This window comes from Barbus barbus (assembly GCF_936440315.1).
Source record: "Barbus barbus genome assembly, chromosome: 41".
Taxonomy (NCBI): domain Eukaryota; kingdom Metazoa; phylum Chordata; class Actinopteri; order Cypriniformes; family Cyprinidae; genus Barbus; species Barbus barbus.
This window is the reverse complement of record NC_136719.1, coordinates 14958227-14976865: the sequence shown is the minus strand read 5'-3', so window position 1 is coordinate 14976865 and position 18639 is coordinate 14958227. Positions and strand designations below refer to the sequence as shown.

Sequence of the window (18639 nt, the reverse complement as noted above, 5' to 3'; positions counted from 1 at the left end):
ATAGCATTGCGATATGCTGTATTAAATAATATAGCATCAACGGCAGCAGTTTCGGTCAGGTATGCCAACCTTTCACAGAGTTTGAAAACCCCAAATTACACTTGACATGGTCAATTTTTGATTTGTTGTTTTGCTCCTAGTGTGAATAGGCCTTAATTCAGATATGTTTTCAACTCACTGCCTCAGGAAATTTATTTCCATTCTGTAAACATTGTAGCTTTCCCCTCAAATACTGTTGCTTTATTATATAGATGCATTACTATCTATAACCATACATTTTTATAAGACAACAAACTGTACTTTAATATATAATATATTACAATTCAAGGATTGAATACTGCAAATAAATATAATTTTGCTTGCTTTTACTGGTAATGCTCTTACAGCCATTACCAACTCATATGGTTCAGCTTATAAATCAACTCAATTTTACAGTGAAATTCAACAACAAATATGTTCTCTGGACCTAACATTAAAAATGTAGGTCAGTGAACATCATGTAACTCAGCACATGACCTAAATCAAAGTCACAGACTGCACAGAGAGATTCCTGAGAGGAAATCCAATGCAATACTTCAGTAATAGAGTGCCATGACTACATATTGTTACTGACAACATATAGACACGGCACAAAGTTACTGCAACTGAAAAAAGCATAGAATATGAGGAATGAAATACTCCAGCATTCCCTCAACATATTCCACTAAAATAAGATTTGACACCAAGTGTACCAAGTCTCCCTGGATTGATCTGTTTAAGATAAGAATTGTTGTGTCCAGTGCAAGAGCGGACCAAGAGAGGAAGAAAACACAGTAAAGCTGGACACGAGGGAGACAGTCACCTGGGAATATTGTTGAGGCGCACTTAATGGGACCTGTGATGCCATAGTAACTGGTTGAATGAAAGTCTGTGCCACAGGAATGTTAGGAGCCCCACCACCACTTTGGCCAATGGAAATGCCAGATATCCCACCATTCTGGCCAACAGGCACATTTGGAACCCCTCCGCTCTGACCAATAGGGAGCAGCTGGGGGTGAGACATAACCCCTGTTCCTTTCATTCCCTAAATAAAGGAAACAATTCTTATCCAACCAAAGTGTACATTCAAACAACAATTACTTTTTTACTGGACATCAAAGGTTTCAAATGAGCAAGAATGGTGGTGTCTCGGCAGCTGGGGATGTATGGCACTAGATCAAATGTATGCAAAGTATGAAACTGTTTCCTGAAGTAGCAGTACTTACAGATGTGCCAGTGGGGTAGCTGGTTTGAGCATGAGCACATTGGTTCGCTGTCTCAAGTACAGAAAAAACTTGGCTTTGTCCACTGACAGCAGGAAGACTCTCACCCTCTGAATATGGAAAAGTGGATCAACATTTTTACACCAATTTGGAACAAATATTTTTCTGAAAGTACCTGTTAGATCCTATTCATAAATTGTGATTCAAAATGAATTGTGCACCTGTGAGGCCCAATGCAGTGCCTTGCTGTTGGACATGTTGGTCCACTTCCGACAGTTCCTCTGCTTCTCCCTGACCCCCCGCAGCTGCAGCAGCTCCTGTGCCCTGTGAGGAGGTGGTGCCGGAAGGCTGGACATAAGAAAAGGAGGAGATTAGGACTGCGGAGTCACGGCGCTCATCTCGACTTTGTTGTTGTTGCTGCTGCTGCTGTTGGAGGAGCTGTTGTTGCCGCCGTTCACGGGACTTCTTAATCAGAGTCACCCTGTCTCTGATGGACTTCCCCACCACCTTAGCATCACTTTCATGGAAAAAGCCGGACTTCACCTATAAAGAAGCAATAGAATTGGAGCATGAGTAAAAAAGATCAAAGGGAGGGAGAATGTAAATTGTGTCTTAAAGGGATAATTCACCAAAAAATTAATACAGGGGTTAAAGTAAAAAAAAAAATCCTGAGCCTGAACTTTTTTTCCGGGGGTTTGGGGGTTGCGGGGAGTTATTTGGCGAACAAAAAAAAAGAAACTAACTAGTAACGTATTGTATCTGCCATTGCCAATAGCCCTTGACAGGCTCAGACTACAGATTATTTGAATTATTTGTGGGCTATTTGAAACAGCAATATCAAGAAAGGTTACTCTCTAAAATATGGTGCAAAATACATTCATGGAAAAACAAGCAAATACATTTAAATATAAATATATAGGCTACTATAACATTAAAAGACATTTCTTTTAAATCTATAGCACAGTAATGAAGGCAGCAACATATGATAGATAGGACGGAACAAGAAATACTGTTAATAATCTTTCATTGCGCAAAAGTATTGTAATAAGTAAGGCTCCAATATAAAGGAGCAGAAAGCGCTTATGCGCATCCCGTGCGCAGAACGATGCGCTTGAAGCGACACGGAGTCACAGCGCCCAGCTCTCTGAATCCGCATAGAAACGTTCAAAGTACAAAGGGAAGAGATATTCATGCGTAGTGTATTAAATCTGTGCGTAAGTTTATTAAGCCTTTTCTTTTAACAGTTTTAAACCTCAGTAACTGTGCGCTCTTGAAGAGAGTTTGACTGTAGTAACCGAACGCGACACGCAGTTTGAATGCTGAACGGAGGATGACAGACAGCCGCGGCGGAGAGAAGAGTTTACCTGAACTTGAATTTAAAGACTTAAATATTCATCTGTACCTCAGATTAAACTATGGAACAGCTTCAGAACACTTGAAATATAGTGCACGAAAACTTTATGGTGCTTTATAATGTTTTTGTGTCTTTTGTGGGGCTTAACACAATAGTATACGCACAATATCGGATTTGGATCGGTCTCGTCTGACCGATACCCGATCTGCAGAAAATGACCGTATCGGAGCCGATACCGATCCTGAGCATCGGATCGATGCATCCCTAATTCGAACAGCTTTTTTTCTGTTCTTTTTTATTCTTCATGAACCTTCATTGACCTGAAGAATGAAAGCTATACCATACATTTGGAAAATTATGAGCTATATCACCGTTTATTGACACTAGAGGTGGGACAATACACTTAGCTCTCGAGATGAGACAAAATACAGATACTTGTTTTAATACTTTTGGAAATTGTCTTTTAAATCACAAAAACAATGCAGTTGATTGGCTAGTAATGTTAGTTCGGTTGAGAGTGAAAGCTGTGTTCCTCTCATATTATTGGTAGGCGAACTCGTGGACTCGAACGTGATATGTATGAACAAGTGATCAACAAATGTAGGAGGACTTTCTTTTTTATCCCCCACAGGTTTATAAATTTATAAACAGGTTAGTGCTATAGTAATGACATTTTTGGGTGAACTGTTCCTTTATAAAAATTAATCAAAATAAACAGCACAAATTATAGTCTATAATATTTCTGTTTTTATAGATTTAAAATACTTGTCTTCTTATGTTTCTCACCATCTCTAGTGCAACTTCTTCAGCACTATCATTCTCCAAATCGTAGCTGAACTCGATGGCCTCGTTGTCCTTGTGCTTGCCTTTGAGTTTCTTTGGCTCTTCAACCCAGATGCGAAGGGCCAGGCAGTCTTTGCAGCCTGTATCTTCCTCAGCGAGCTCCACACGCACACCGGTGTCCTCCGCAAAGAAGGCATGATTTAGAAGGTCCTTCACTGAGAGCCTGAGGGTGAAAAAGAGAGAATTTAGATGACTGTGCATTCTCGCTTCACTTACAGAAGAACTTCCACTGTTTATGTGCTTACCGCTCAAGTCGGTTTTGGCGAATACAGCCCTCAATGATTTCTTTTACCTCAGGGTCATTTACTTTCTCAAAACTGGCAGGCTTGATACCCTGCAAAAAGGTTTTGAGTGTCAGATTATGAAGTATGCAGCAGACTACCATAATAAACCATACTTTGTACATACTTGGCTGAAAGTACACTGGACTACACCGAGTGTCAGAATAAAGGCTCAGCATAAGTTCACCCAATAATAACCTACAAATCGAGAGTCATATAAAGACTTACACTAGTGACTTTGCGGTAGATCTGTGCAGCATTTTGGCATTCTGAATATGGGTACTCTGAGGTAGCCATTTCTAGCATGCACATGCCAAAGGCATAGACATCCACTGACTCGTCATAGTGCTCCTCGTACATCTCTGGGGCCATGAACTCTGGAGTACCTGAGAAATCAATACAACATTAATTTGACATCCTGCCTCTTGTTTGCATCTGTCTGCCATTTCTGCTATCTTTATCTTCTGTTGCTATGGTAAAATCACAAATCTGTACAACTAATTTCTTCTTTTCTCCTTGACAACAGCCAATCAATGTGCAAGTAGTTATGACAACTTAATTATCACAATGACCTTGAAGTCTGAAACATATAAATGTGCACCATCCACATGTGAGACCTTTTTAATGTATCACAAAGGCAAAACAAATTCAAACCTCAGATTCAACTGCAAACCACAAGTATATCATATTTGAAGCAATCAAGAAGCCCTTGAACCAATTGTGTCCCCTTTTCTGGCTTGATTTCGAAATTTCTGAAATTCTAATGATGGATTTCAGCCACTGTAAGCAGAAATCATCATCTATGCAGCACCCTGATGCTTTCACAGATCTTGCTAATCATGATACCTTTGCAGCGACCTTGCAATAATTGTGGAAATTTTTCCAAGTATGCTGCTGCTGCAAGCTTTCAGGTTTACCTTCTTAAAAAAGAACAGCGTTATAAATGGAAGTGCTGCTTCCTTTTTTATGCTTGAACTAATTTGAATATCTGCCATACTAACCTTCCGTGCTAAAAAAAACAAAACAATAGGTATTGATGTTTTTGTGTGTGCACACATTGCCGTCAATAATGTGGAGCAGCAAGCAGTGCCCTTTAGTGTGCTCCAGTGTGGCAATACGATTTAAGTGAGCTAAAGAGACTGAGGAAGCAAGAAGAGACCTTTTCTTGGATCCTTGTCTGGCACCATAATTACAGCCACCAATGTGGGAGACCTGCACCCCATTCAGGACAAGCATTTAACCAAAAGGCTATAAAGAGGTCAGTTACATATTCAAGAACATCTTTTACTACCCACAGGAAACTGAATGAAAGGCACAGACCTATGACACTCTTGGCAAACGATGTTCGCATGAGGGTGGCAAGGCCCAGGTCACCAATCTTTACTGATCCGGTCGGGCCTGTGATGAAGATATTGTCACACTTGAGGTCACGGTGCACAATGGGTGGCGTACGGGTGTGTAGGAACTGTAGACCCTTTAGGATTTGCCTGCACCAGCTTCGAAGAACCTTGGGCTTCATCACTTTAAAGCGCTTAAGGTACCTGAAGCAGAGAAAAGCAGTTAAAAGTTTCTCATGAAGATGTTTTCATTCTTACTTGATGATGATATATTGAATTAATATTAGCAGCAACAGCCTGAATGAAAAATAAAAGTGTAACATTTTGCACCACATACCAGCAAAAATTCTGCTAAGTCTGCTACGTAAGACAGATTTGATCAAAAACTGATGGTGCAACACATGAATCTTTTTTTTTTTTTTACAGCTATTGTACAAATCTATTACTATTTTTCAAACAAATATTTACTTTTCACATTTATATAAGTGTATTATTTCAATATTAAATAATGAAAAATCTAAATACACACGTTTTGAGCGTTCCTGAGGTCATGAGCTCAGTCACAAGGACAATGCACTTCTTGCCTCTAAGAACAGACTCCCACGAGTCATAGAAACGCACAATGTTGGGATGCTGAAGACCCTTCAGCATTTCAGCCTCCTCTTTAAACCGCTGCTGCTCCGCTTTGGTCAGCTTTCGATCCTGACAAATAAACAAACAAAACATATGAAATACTGTAGTACATGTCAGTAATACGTAGCCTGTAATGATTTAAAATTTCCTTAAAACTCAGATCTACATTTTTACTTCACAATCTGAAAAACAAAAAACCACCAACTGACTGGAATGGAGAGAGAAAAAGGGATATAGACATGTCTAACCCAATTATGATTGTACTTTTAAGCAAAAACGACATAAGAAATGGAACAGCTCTTGCTTCAACATCCTCTCTATGAAAGATAGAATTATTTTCACAGCCAAAAGTGCTATGGACTGTCCTATTAATCATGTTAATGACCAAGTCATAAATATAACTAACTAGTCTGTGATTTTATATAAATGTGATTTAAATTCTCACAGCAAAGTACTCATAAATTATAGTGTATTGCCTCATTAATTATGAATGTCAGCATACCATGATAGGCTAGCACTGCACACTTCCAGACACTTGCTGCTGAGAGAAAATGAGTTCCCCTTTAAAAAATGTGCTGCGAGAGAGGAATGTTCAAAGCTTTGTATCCATTCAGTTTTACTGCAAGAATGTAACCCTCCCAAACACGCTACGTTATCTCATTCATCAGCGAATCTGCCATCTTTGGTGGTTTCAATACAGCACTGTGGCAGGTGGGATGGAGGGAGAGCTATTTGGAGGTGTACTGTATATCGATGGCTGATCACAGCAAAATGCTTGCTTCAGCATGGACACATGCGCTCAGACAGTACACTAGTGTTCAACGGACACCAGGTGGCGCTGGCAAAAAGGAGATGTGTGACAAGGAGGCAACACCCAGCATTAGCCTAAAAATCACATTTCAGCCACCATGACCAGATTGCCCCAGTGTGGCGGATGTTGATTAAATCCCTTTGCTGGCACACAGTGGAGAAAATGCCAACACCAAACACACACACTCTCACTCACTCCACTGGCGAACACCACACACACTTGTGCTGCCATGCGACACTCTGATGATTAACTATGCTCATCCTGAACAACCCCACGATACTAATAAAACATGCTAGATGAAGCCTTGATGCATTAATATTAACATTTATTTTTAAAGGAACAGTTCACCTAAAAATGAATATTATGTTATTTACTCACTCTCTTATTTTAAACATGTTCCACTTGTTTTTTTCTGTAGAGGACACTAGAGCCCTTTGACTTCCATCATATGGACAAAAAACACCAAGACATTTTTTTAAAATATCATCTTTTATACAGGTTTTAAATGACATGAGGGTGAATAAATCGTGACAATTTTCATATTTGGATGAACTATCCCTTTAAGACAAGCCACTGTTTGTTTCTTTTCTTTACTGAATCTGAACAGATGTCCCAAAAAAAGGCTTGTAATCTTTAATCTGTGTGATGACAGAACATCTCTCTGAATTCTGATTTAAACAGACCAAAAAAAATAAATTTTTAGTTAAACTGTGATACTCTGCATTGGGTTCATTCGGTACATGTAGCTGAATACAAATTAAGTACTGAGATTCCTTGACCCTTAGGCTTTGAGAGTTAGTCTGTGTGACCTACAAAATAACCAAAGATGCCTGGGTCAAAGGCCACAACATGAGTTATGTAAGCAGTGTGTAAAATAAACAGCCAAATAACAGTAAGAAACGACAGCTTTGCAATCTTACTGCATGAGATTTATAGACAATTTTACTTTAATTTCTGTAAACAACTTTGCAACGGCCTGTTGTCTATGCATCAACAAGTAGGGCTAATTTTAGAGAAGGGTCTGGCTGCACACTTGCACTCTCAGACACTTGCAGTGACGTCACTTGCAGTCTTTTATATATTTTTTTATTTTGTTCTATTTATTGCTTATGTTTTTGTTTGAATCTCTCAACATTTTACAACAGTAGCTAGGAGGTGAAGACTGGTGGTGATTCCAATGTCACTCTCCGCTACCTGCGACGTCACTTGCATTCGACACGAATCGTGTTCGTTGCCAATGGAGACAAGACGCTGTGGGGGTTAAACGATTAAAACTAATTTAGTACAATAACGAACAGGGTCCTCCAAGTCATCTGTAGGAGAAAAAGACGAGACCTGCAAATCCGTGGCAGAACATGAACACAATGCGCAAAGTTCCTCGTTAAGCGTTTTCCTCCCGCAGAAAACCATAAACACTTAATATGGCTTAATGTGTTAAGACAGTGCTATTAAAATATCAAATTCAATATACAGTATATTAATATAATGAATATGTATATAGTATTTTCCTCCCATACCGCAAAACGTGGGATAATGTGGCATAATTGACTAAAATGATAAAGAGCAAACTCAATATGCTCATCATCGTTATTAAAATGTACAGGCAGGTGAGCCCAGAATAAACGCAACATGCAAAGTTTCACGTTAAACGTTTTTCCAAATAGAATAAACTGACTTGTAGGCTAATGAATTGTCTTTATCATCTTAGTCAAAGACTACATAATACCCTTAAAGCTGGGGACACACTACACGACCAGCTGAAACATTCCAAGACTGACCTCAACACACTTAACGACTGTTTCCATCGACTGGAGCAGATTTTAGTCTTTGACGATTGGAAAGGAGCACAAACCTAATGACTGAGTGACTCCACTACACAACACACTTAACGACAGCAGGTCACGATTGGACAAATTCTGCCGAACCAAAAAAAAAAAAATGATGTTTGACAGTGAACACATCTCCACTGCATAACCACATACAATCGCGGGTGTCAGTCGTAAATATTAAACGTTTTAAAAAATCTTTGTGAAAACGACTGGTTCTTGAATTCTAAGATTATAATCTTTAGACGCCACACACTATGTGATTTTTATGCCAACTGCAAACAGCGACTGAGCCCAACTGGAACAGACCCGGTCCGACTGGGCACGATCAGCTGCCAGTAATAAATTCCATTCATAATCGGCCGCACAATCGTGTAGTGTGTTCTCGGCTTAAGTCCCTTGTTGTTATTATTATTATCATAATATTATTAATAGTCCATTATGCCACATTAAGCGTTTTGCTGTATGGGAGGACAAGTTTTTTTTCTTCTACAGATGATGTCTTGTCTCCATTGGCAACGCACACGATTTGTGTCGAATGCAAGTGACGTCGCAGGTAGCAGAGAGTGCAAACGGCGATTGCAAGTGACATTGTAATTTAGTTTCTTTTTTCTTGTCTTCACCACCTAGCTACTGTTGTAAAATGTTGAGAGATTCAAACAAAAAAAAATATCAATAAATAGAACAAAATAAAAAAGACTGCAAGTGACGTCACTCGCGAAAGCGCAAGTGTCTTAGAGTGCAAGTCTGCAGCCAGACCCCATTGCTAATTTCTGGAGGCTGTTTTGTGGCGTAAATCTGATTTGCCATGTAATGAGGTTTCTCTGTTGTTAAACTTCCATCTGTAAATCATGTCATCCTCTCTGCTCCCCCTTCTCTTTTAAGGCATCAACTAACTAGGTGTTAGAGGAAGTATTCTGTGGAAGCTGAGGCCTCTCGTTTTCTTTTCCTCCTTTCTATGCCAGTAAGTTATGTGTAGACCCATGATCAATCTGCCCACAGAGCTGACGAATGCACCACGTAATCTAAACACCAGTCATTCACAAAATTCTTTGCATGCATTACCATTCAAAAGTTTGGCGTTAGTAAGATTTCTTGTTTGAAAGAAATATAAATGTTTATTGAGCAAAAACATCAAAAGTGACAGTCAAAAGATTTATGTTACAAAATATTTCTAAAATAAATTATACATTCTGAAAAACAAATGTATCATGGTTCACACTAAAATATTAAGCAGCTCAAGTGCTTTCACATTGATAATAAGAAATGTTTCTTAAACATCAAATCATCATATTAAAATGATTTGGGGCTGAAAGATTATGTGGCACTGAAGACTGCAATAATGGGTGTTGAAAATTTTGCTTTGTTTTAAAATTACATCTCAAATCATATTAAAGCAAAATGCAGTTATTTTAAATTATAATATTTCACATTGTAACTGTTGTTATTGATCAAATTAATGCCGGTCTGGTGAGCAAAAGAGACTACTTTCAAAAACATTTTTAAAAATCTTACCAAGCAAAAGCCCCTGCATTTATTCACTTCACTTCAGACTTTTTAAAGCATATGCAGTCAATTTAATTTCAATTCAATGAGTCATAATTTGTTTCCAAAACTATCATAAATCAGTTCAGCAACAGCGTAAAGGCACAAATATTTATCAAGGTGTCTCTTGCTAATTCTGTGAAGGTTCCACATAAACACCATGCTAAAGTATGTCTGCTTTGATCAGCCAATAAAAACAGAATAAGAGGAAATCTGGAGAGGTGCAGATTTTTCTGTGCAGATTCTGTGTGGTGTTGAATGCTCCCGTGTGTGCTTGTTTGTACAGTGCAAGCATAATGTTCATGGTATAAATGCCACTGCAGATATGCCTTCTATGCCATTTTTGTAGTGCTGTACACAGTGAGGCACTTATCTATAATGTTTTGCCCTATGTAAGCATTTTCAATAACCAGAATTATTAATAATTAATTTAAATTCTAATGAATTTGAGGATCGATCCGGAATCGTTTAGGAAAGCATGATGATTCAGGGAATGGATTTTACCCCCACCTCTTGCATGTACACAGAATTTGTTTAGACCTAGTCAAGGTTGAAATCAAATATATTTGATTGGTGGGACCAAACATTCAAGTTTAATAAGGTCTCATCGAAAAACCCATATTGATCAACAACTATTCAGAATCATAAATCTATTAACATAAAGCTTATAACAGTTACAAACAAACCCACGCATCACCCCGATTCTTGAACTTTGACTATACATTTCCAGCACCACAACAAGGTTTCTTTGTGTTGACAGATGCTTCCTGTTTTGTGGTGCATTGAAAATTCATGCTGAGCTCTGTGTTTTGCAGGCTAAAAGCTAACATGAGTGTGTGTGCATGTGAACTCTGAATGCTGAGTTAGTGTCTTGTAAGGGCGCCTATGTCTCTCTGAGTTTCACCGTTCCTTTGGCCTCTTCATGACAGTGTCTTGTCCTGGCTTTTAAAGCATTATGTTCAGCAACCTGGGTCAGCAGTGGTGAGAAGAATTAAGAAAGTGAGTGATTAGTCATGTCATGTAAAACCAAATGGACATTGTTTGCGTTCACACACTATTGTCTGGCTATCCGGCTGAAATTTCCCTTTTATGGAATAACAGATACAGGATTTGAACCTGAACCTTCCAGGTTGCAAAATCACTGACCATGGCGCTTGGTAAAGAGTTTGGGTCATTCAATATCTAAGGCTTATTAGTCACAAACGACGCCACACATTGAAATGAGAAAAACTGGTAAGGCAACCTGTCAACCACACTTCAAACATTATGCAAGTTGAATTTCCATGTTAAAGAATTCCATGCTGAGTTTGTCCGTGTGTTTGTTCAGTTGTCAGGTGAGACTCCAGTAACTCAGGCTACCGTAAACCGCGTAAAGCCTAAGCCAACCAGACCCTTTCCACAAAAAGAAACACTTCAGGACCTGTCACCTGTTCAGCCCGAAAAAGCCCACAAAAACACTGCACATGAATGCATGCTGAACTCCCCGTGCGCTGATGAAACATAAGCAGTAGTACACAATGCATACATCATGGCTTTTAAATTGAGTTTAGCTGTGCCATCCACGTTTACTAATCTAAACAAATTCTCTGATCCCGGGTGATGTGTAAAGCAATCATGACTATCATCTTTTTATTATTGTGCTAGTTGATACGCCTTTTGGGTTTAACTGCAATGAAGAGGAAAGGGAGGGTGGATGATCAGCTCATATTACTAACACATTCACTATAATACAGCTTCATGGCAAAAGCAACATAATACCCACTAACTCAATGCATAGCAATGAAGACACATGCCTGTCTTCATGTATATGTGTGTGCGCTAGTGAAAACAAACATAACAAGAAACATTTAGATAGTTTGAGTAATCCTTTAATAGCTAATAAAAGCACTATTACAAACAACTGATTGCATGACAAAATTATTCAAACGTATAATATCGAGACTCAGGCCCAATCCCAATTCTACCCATTACTCCTACACTTACCCCTCCGTTTCACGCATTTACGTGAAGGGGTAGGGGTGTCTTGATTCTCTTTTGGTTGGAGGATAGGGGTAGGGGAAAGGGCAAGATAGCCCTTTACATTAAGATTTTTCGGGACCACCCTTCAAACGAAGGGGTATTAGAATTACCTCAGCATAAACTGGCTACAGCGGCAACATGGCTGCCCAAGCGCACATTTTGTAAGCATTTTTGGCATTAATAAACGATTTTAATGAAAAGTAATCATTTGTAAATCTCCATCACATACTTTCAGATGGAGCGGTATTTAATACACAGAGCCGTAGCTCACTGACGAGCAACGCAATATCACGTTCATAATCACAGATGAATCGCCTTCGATTATGGATGTGATATTGCGTAGCTTGTCAGTGAACTACGGCTCTGTGTATTAAATACAGCTCCATCTGAAAGCGCATGATGGAGATTTAATACTAAATCACAGAACCGGCTTTACTGATGAGATGCGCATGACAATTGCATGCAATTTATCGTGCAGCCCTAAATCATTACTGACTGCATGATAGTGCCACAACATATTTTCATATCTGAACAGGACGATAACCACCATAGACATTGGGTGCTATTGTAGGAGCTAGGTGACGTATGACGACATGTAACAGTATAGTAGTGGTGTCCCATTTCTAAGGGGAATATTTTCACCCCTACCCCCCTTGACAAACTAACATTTAAGGGACAAGAGGAAGGGGTATAAAATAGAATTGGGATTGGGCCTTAGACTAATAGCTAGAACAAATGAATATGTATTACTCAAAGAAGCACATTTTATAAATAACTGAACAGACTGATGTTTGACGATAATGACTAAAAACTGTAGACAGGGAGTCATTAAGCACTTGTATTAAAAACAGAGCTCTAGAAAAATATATTTCTATTTTTAAAATAACAATACATATTTTTTTATGATGAACTAATAGTTTTAGATGGTTTCATGAAATCTGTGAGCAAAAATGTCTGAAAGAGATAAAGTGAAAGATAGTTGGATAGTCATGTGATCTTAACGTGTCAGCCCCAATACCTGCTCTGCAAAATAGATTTTTTTACATTACTGATATGATTGGAGTCTTCATCTCATCATGTGACTGTAAATGATTTAAACATTTTCAAAAGTACCATTCATTACCGAGTGTACCTTTAAAACTTAAAACGCCTAGCCGGAACACACTCTGTATGTCTGAACGTGATCCTACTGAAATGTTGAGGACACTGACCTTTGCACAGATGGGATTGGCCTCTGTGTTTAACATATGGCTCAGAGCTCTGCCATCAGAATGAAGACATTCACACAGAGCCATTGCCTCGGTTTCTCTTTTACTCAGAGCCACGTGATGTCACTGAATGTCTGACATCAAATTTGACCACAACTGATGGGGTGAAAAGTTCTGCTGCGCTCACGGTACATTACTCTGAATTAAATGAGTTTAGTCTGGGAGAGAGACAGTACAACTTAGTATTGCTAAAAAGCTCCTATTTCTGACTTCATTATGGACCTTTTCTGCCAACTTTCTGACTAAAATGAATCGCATGATGCCATAAATTATACATTTAAAATCACAAGTCTGTTCAATGGATTTTGTGACCACTGCTTCCAGAGCATATGATCCTTCATAACACCCACGTTCGGACTAGTAAAGCTACAGAAGACCCCAATCCAACATGAATATTCATATATCTAGTGCTTCACTCACTGTATAAACGGTGTTTCAGCTAGTCTATTTATAAAAAGACAAGCATCCAGTAACTGCAGTTTTATTTTTACTCCTTGTAAAATGTCAAAAATAAAAATAAAAATTCTATGGTCTGGAGTGTGTTTTGTTGTTGCAGGAGCTGAGATGGTGCAGACTGGTCTGGTTTGGGCTGCTTGCATTCAGCCAGTTGTGTTTCTTCGCGAGTTGTGCTGTCTGTGCAGGCTTTTTGTTCAGGCCTGACAGGCACCCACTGTAATTAACTCCCTGGATCACCCTGTATACTCAATCACACGGACAGAGAGAACACCCCTCCAACACTGTACGCCTCACACACATGCAAAACAAAAAGGCACACAACACTGTAGTTCAAGAGCACGTAATAAATCGGAGTTGCATCAGCACTCACACAATGTAATACATTAAGAAAGAAACTTCAACTGACAAACTCAAAAATGTGTTTAAGATATATTCACTAAAACTTTATACGAGACAGAACAGAGGGATAAACTGAAATGTGAACAAATTTTCCACTCTTTCAATTGTTTTAACGCAGTTAATCCCCATCTCAACAGTCCCTTCTCTTCCAGTGTGTGTGGACGTTTGTGTGCATGTATGGGTCAGGTTATGCCCACATTGTGGGGAACAAATGTGCAGAGGTGTAAAATACTTATTAATAATTAATTATACTTGATTACTTAAGTATTATTTTGGGGGATTTTTACTTTATTCAAGTACAATTTAAACTGACTACTTGTACTTTTACTTGATTACATTTCTGAAGAAAAAAAAAAAAACAGTACTTTTTACTCCTTACAATTTTATTTTAACTTAAAAAGTACATTAAATTAGAATTTTATCTTATACACATTAAATATGGGAAATGGAAGCTCAAACGTGCGTGCTTGACCAATGAACCAATGATCATTGTTTTCACGCATCAAGCACACAGTTCTACTTCAGTTATGACTTTCATCAGGTAAATGTCTGGGTTCAAAAGTTCACCATCAAATCTGAGGAAGTATGTTGAGGTAGCAAAGCTGCGTTCCCCCCCAAAAAACTTTATTAATTATTATTTGTTTTGATACAGCCATTAGCTGTGTAATATTGGCTGAATGCACAAGATTTAGTGCAAATAAAATCAGTGATGAAATTGAAATATAATATTTTTGTGGGAATTATTATTTTTTATTAAAATGTTACAAATCTCCAAAAAAGTGTTTAAATGAACATTGTATATTTCCTTAATTGTTATTCATGTTTAGTGACGTTCTTACCAGGTAGTGGATAAGTTGTATTAATAATATGTCATTATATGACGCATTGAGTAGGAATTTGGACCACAAAAAATGCCCCAAATAAACAATTAAAAGATTAATGATCCTTTTAGACCAGTGACATAGAAAACACAAAAAAGTGGCCTTTCAAAACGTTAACGTTGTATGTTTTAATTCTATGACTCTCCTCATTAATTCATCCCATTCTTGCATTCTGTCTGGAATGTTTCTAACCTCTGCATCACATTGTTATTAAAAGTGATATTTCACCCAAAAATTAAGACTCATGTCGTCCCAAATGTTTATGACTTTCTTTCTTCAGATGAACACAAGCAAAGACTTTAAAGTCCAGATAATGCAAGGGGACAGAACCACTTCAGAAACCATACAAAGTGAACAAGTGGTCAAGTTTAAAATATTAGTATTTGTAATTTTCATTGTTTCACTGATTCATTAACAGTGGTTGTATGGGCTACTGTCATATTCACTTTGTGTAGTTTTTGAAGTGTCATTTTTGGACATCCCAAACTTGATATACGAAAAAAGATGGTTTAGTTTAGATCATTTAGATCTTCGTTTGTGTTCATCTGATAAATGAAAGTCATACACATACACATATATATATATATACACACATAAATATATAAAATTTAACTAACTGCATGACTTTTACTGTACCACCAATAACCTACTCCTAAATATAATGTAGAAACTTAAATTTTCTGTAAAGCTGCTTTGCAACAATTTGTATCGTGAAAAGCACTATACAAATAAATTTGAATTGAAAATCCTGTATTTTTCTCCCTTTAACAAAACTTTTGTATGTCTGTCAGAAAAAAAGTACAACTTTTTTAATACTTGAGTACAATTTAAAGTTTTTTTACTTTACTTTTTTACTTTTACTCAAGTATGTTTTTGGCCAGATATTTGTACTTTTAATGGAGTAAAATTTTCACAGAGTATCTTTACTTTCACTTGAGTAAAATTTGAGTACTTTTTACACCTCTGCAAATGTGCCCACTAGGATAGTATAAACTGAAAACACACTGTTGGGACCAGCGATTGGTCCCCATAAGGACCATGGCTTAATAAACATAAATAATGGATTTAGAAAATATAATTACTCCCAGATGTCAAGGGAAAGTTCCTAGAGAAGCAACGTTATTAAATATCAAACCAATACTAACAAGCTGATCTTTTTTTCCATGTTATTCCTAACAATCATTAAACTGTCAATATTACAATTTTATACATATTTTGTAGTTTTGACAAATTGAAAACAGCCAGTTTAAATGCTACAAGTGAATTTAGGCATAAAACGTTGCTAGATTACTTTTAAGTGTTATTAAATTAGTATTTTTTTTAAAGTTGGCATGGAATGGAAATTCACCCCATTTTTTCCTAAATAGATGTTCTGATTGTGAACGACTCAATGCAGGGTTTATTTTTTACATTTATAATTTAATTTAAAAAACTCAAAATAAACCCCTGCTCCTATACAATAGTTGTATTGATTTATTTATTGCTGATACTCAATATATCGCGCATTGCCAACATGATACTCAAACAAATGTGTATGTGAGTGTGTGGGATGAGGTTTTGATAAGGCTTTTCGGTAACACTTTATTGCATATTACTAGAATATTGGCCATCTATTAGCAGTAATTAAGCACAAATGAATGCCTTATTCTACATCCCTCCCAATACTTAAACTTAACTTCCTTACTAACTATTAATAAGCAGCAAATTAGGAACTTATTGAGGGAAAGGTCGTAGTTAATAGTGAATAACTGTTCCCTATTCTAAAGTGTTATCGGCTTTTCAATGCAACAAATGAGACTTTGATGAGCTACTGTAATAAATAGATATCAGATAAGCAACACATAAGTGACAATAGAGTAAACAACATAAATCCACATTTGCTCCTGCAATGATATAACAAACAACTTTTAGCTTTAAGCTTCTAAAGTATGGGATTAATTTTGTGCCAATTAAAATGAATGTAAATTTTCAAGAAACATAAATTGGAAATGAATAAAGTGTCTTTGAAACTGAAAAAATAAATAACTGCATGCAAAGTTTTTGACTTCGTTTTTAATACACTGAAAGAGGAGAAAACAGTCGCAAAACATGCATTCGCAGATCTGTACTTACAAATACGCTTCCAGAGCTTTAATTTACGCTTCTAAAGTTTTCATTTACGATTGTCAAGTTTTCGTTCGCCATTCTGGCACAAATCTCTTGTGGGGGCGGGGCTAGCAGTGGTGTGTTCTCATTGGCTACTGAGTTTTTGATTGACAACAGCTTGACCTGGAAGTGAAGCGTCAGTGTGGATCTGAGCGTCTCTTAGCGGCTTCCTATTTCATTTTAATGATATAAAATAATATATAAATATTTGTACTATAATTATTTTTATCAGTATTGTTCTTCTGCTACACTACATTGTTGAGATGATTTATAAGGAATAGCACAGCGAATGATATCATCATCATTATCATCAATCATCGTTGTAATCAGGATACTCACGGTAAGTTGTCTTGATTTAGCCCAATCATTTCTGAACCTGGTTATCTACATACAGTTATAGCCTTCACTTAGATCATATTTGCTTCGATTAGTTCATATTTCCCCCCAGCACATAGCCTAATGTACAGTACTAAATGTACTGTATCTGACAATGACCGATGCTATTTTACAAGTGCACTATCAATCACTGCACTGTCAACTTTGGCAATGTAAAGCCTTTTTAACCATGCTTTTTCTGTGTCCAGATTTGACTAATAACAATGCAAAAATGATCACTTCAGATGAAAACGGGGGGGACAAACTTTGACAAAAAGTAGTCTTTAATAATGCCTAAATATGTATCCAAATGCAAAACCTAATACATACAGATAATTATGACTGAAATCAGTTTCCAGCAACTAGGATATACTCAGTCATGGATATATAGGGCTATACAGCCATCTAATGGTTACACAACGGGATTACAGATGATAAATGGTGCATCATTTTGATGTATTTATTACCAAATTAAAATTACTAATACATACACAATATAATTATTTAATTTTATATTTATTTGTTTGAAATATTTTAAGTTTGAAATGTGTCATGGGAGTTCAAAGCAGCTGGTATTGTTAGACTAGAATACATCTTTCTCAATTTCCAGGGAGCGGAGCAACTTTTCCATAACCAAACTTCTGATGCTGACCCAGAGGATGCAGTGTAGTACCAGAGATCCATTGCCCCCCCTCAGAATCTTATTTTGTTCAGACACATCACCTTTGAATGCCACCTGATATTATGCAAATATTTTCATTTCTTTGGACCTCTAGATTTAAACAAAAGAAGTTCACACGCACACAAGAGGTTGCACTTTATTCTTATTAGTCTATGCTGATCTTGAATTAGCATACCAACAACATATGATTGTTAAGGGGATAGTTCACTCAAAAATAAAACTTCTCTCATCTTTTACTCACCCTCATGCTGTCAAGAATTTTGCATGCAATTATTTATTTTTTCAGTTTCAAAGACATTTTATTCTGTTTCAGTTTATATTTTCATACATTCTTAAAATTACAAAGTTAATCCCATACTAAAGCTTTTTAAGGTAAGGTGTCATTAAAGGACATTCAGGCCAGACAGAAACATCTTCAACAAACAATCTGGAGGCTGTGAAAGAATATCTGTCTACCCAGCACTGCTCGGCTTATTTAGTTGCATAATTAGCCAAATTCACATTACAGGGTTATGCACTTGTCCACTTTTATCTGGATCCAGG

At 37.2% G+C, this 18639-nt stretch overlaps 1 protein-coding gene across 1 annotated transcript in view; it reads right to left on the bottom strand.

Annotated features, from left to right (window-relative positions):
• Positions 1 to 18639, bottom strand: part of LOC306860919 (uncharacterized protein) — a 63586-nt gene that overhangs the window by 19736 nt on the left and 25211 nt on the right. Inside the window, exons 3-10 of the mRNA XM_079402943.1 lie at positions 5586 to 5758; positions 5040 to 5260; positions 3948 to 4105; positions 3684 to 3772; positions 3382 to 3601; positions 1463 to 1784; positions 1245 to 1351; positions 842 to 1063 (exon numbers count right to left, since the gene is read on the bottom strand). Of these exons, the coding sequence (XP_079259069.1) occupies positions 842 to 1063; positions 1245 to 1351; positions 1463 to 1784; positions 3382 to 3601; positions 3684 to 3772; positions 3948 to 4105; positions 5040 to 5260; positions 5586 to 5758 (1512 nt within the window). The remainder of the gene's footprint in view (positions 1 to 841; positions 1064 to 1244; positions 1352 to 1462; positions 1785 to 3381; positions 3602 to 3683; positions 3773 to 3947; positions 4106 to 5039; positions 5261 to 5585; positions 5759 to 18639) is intronic.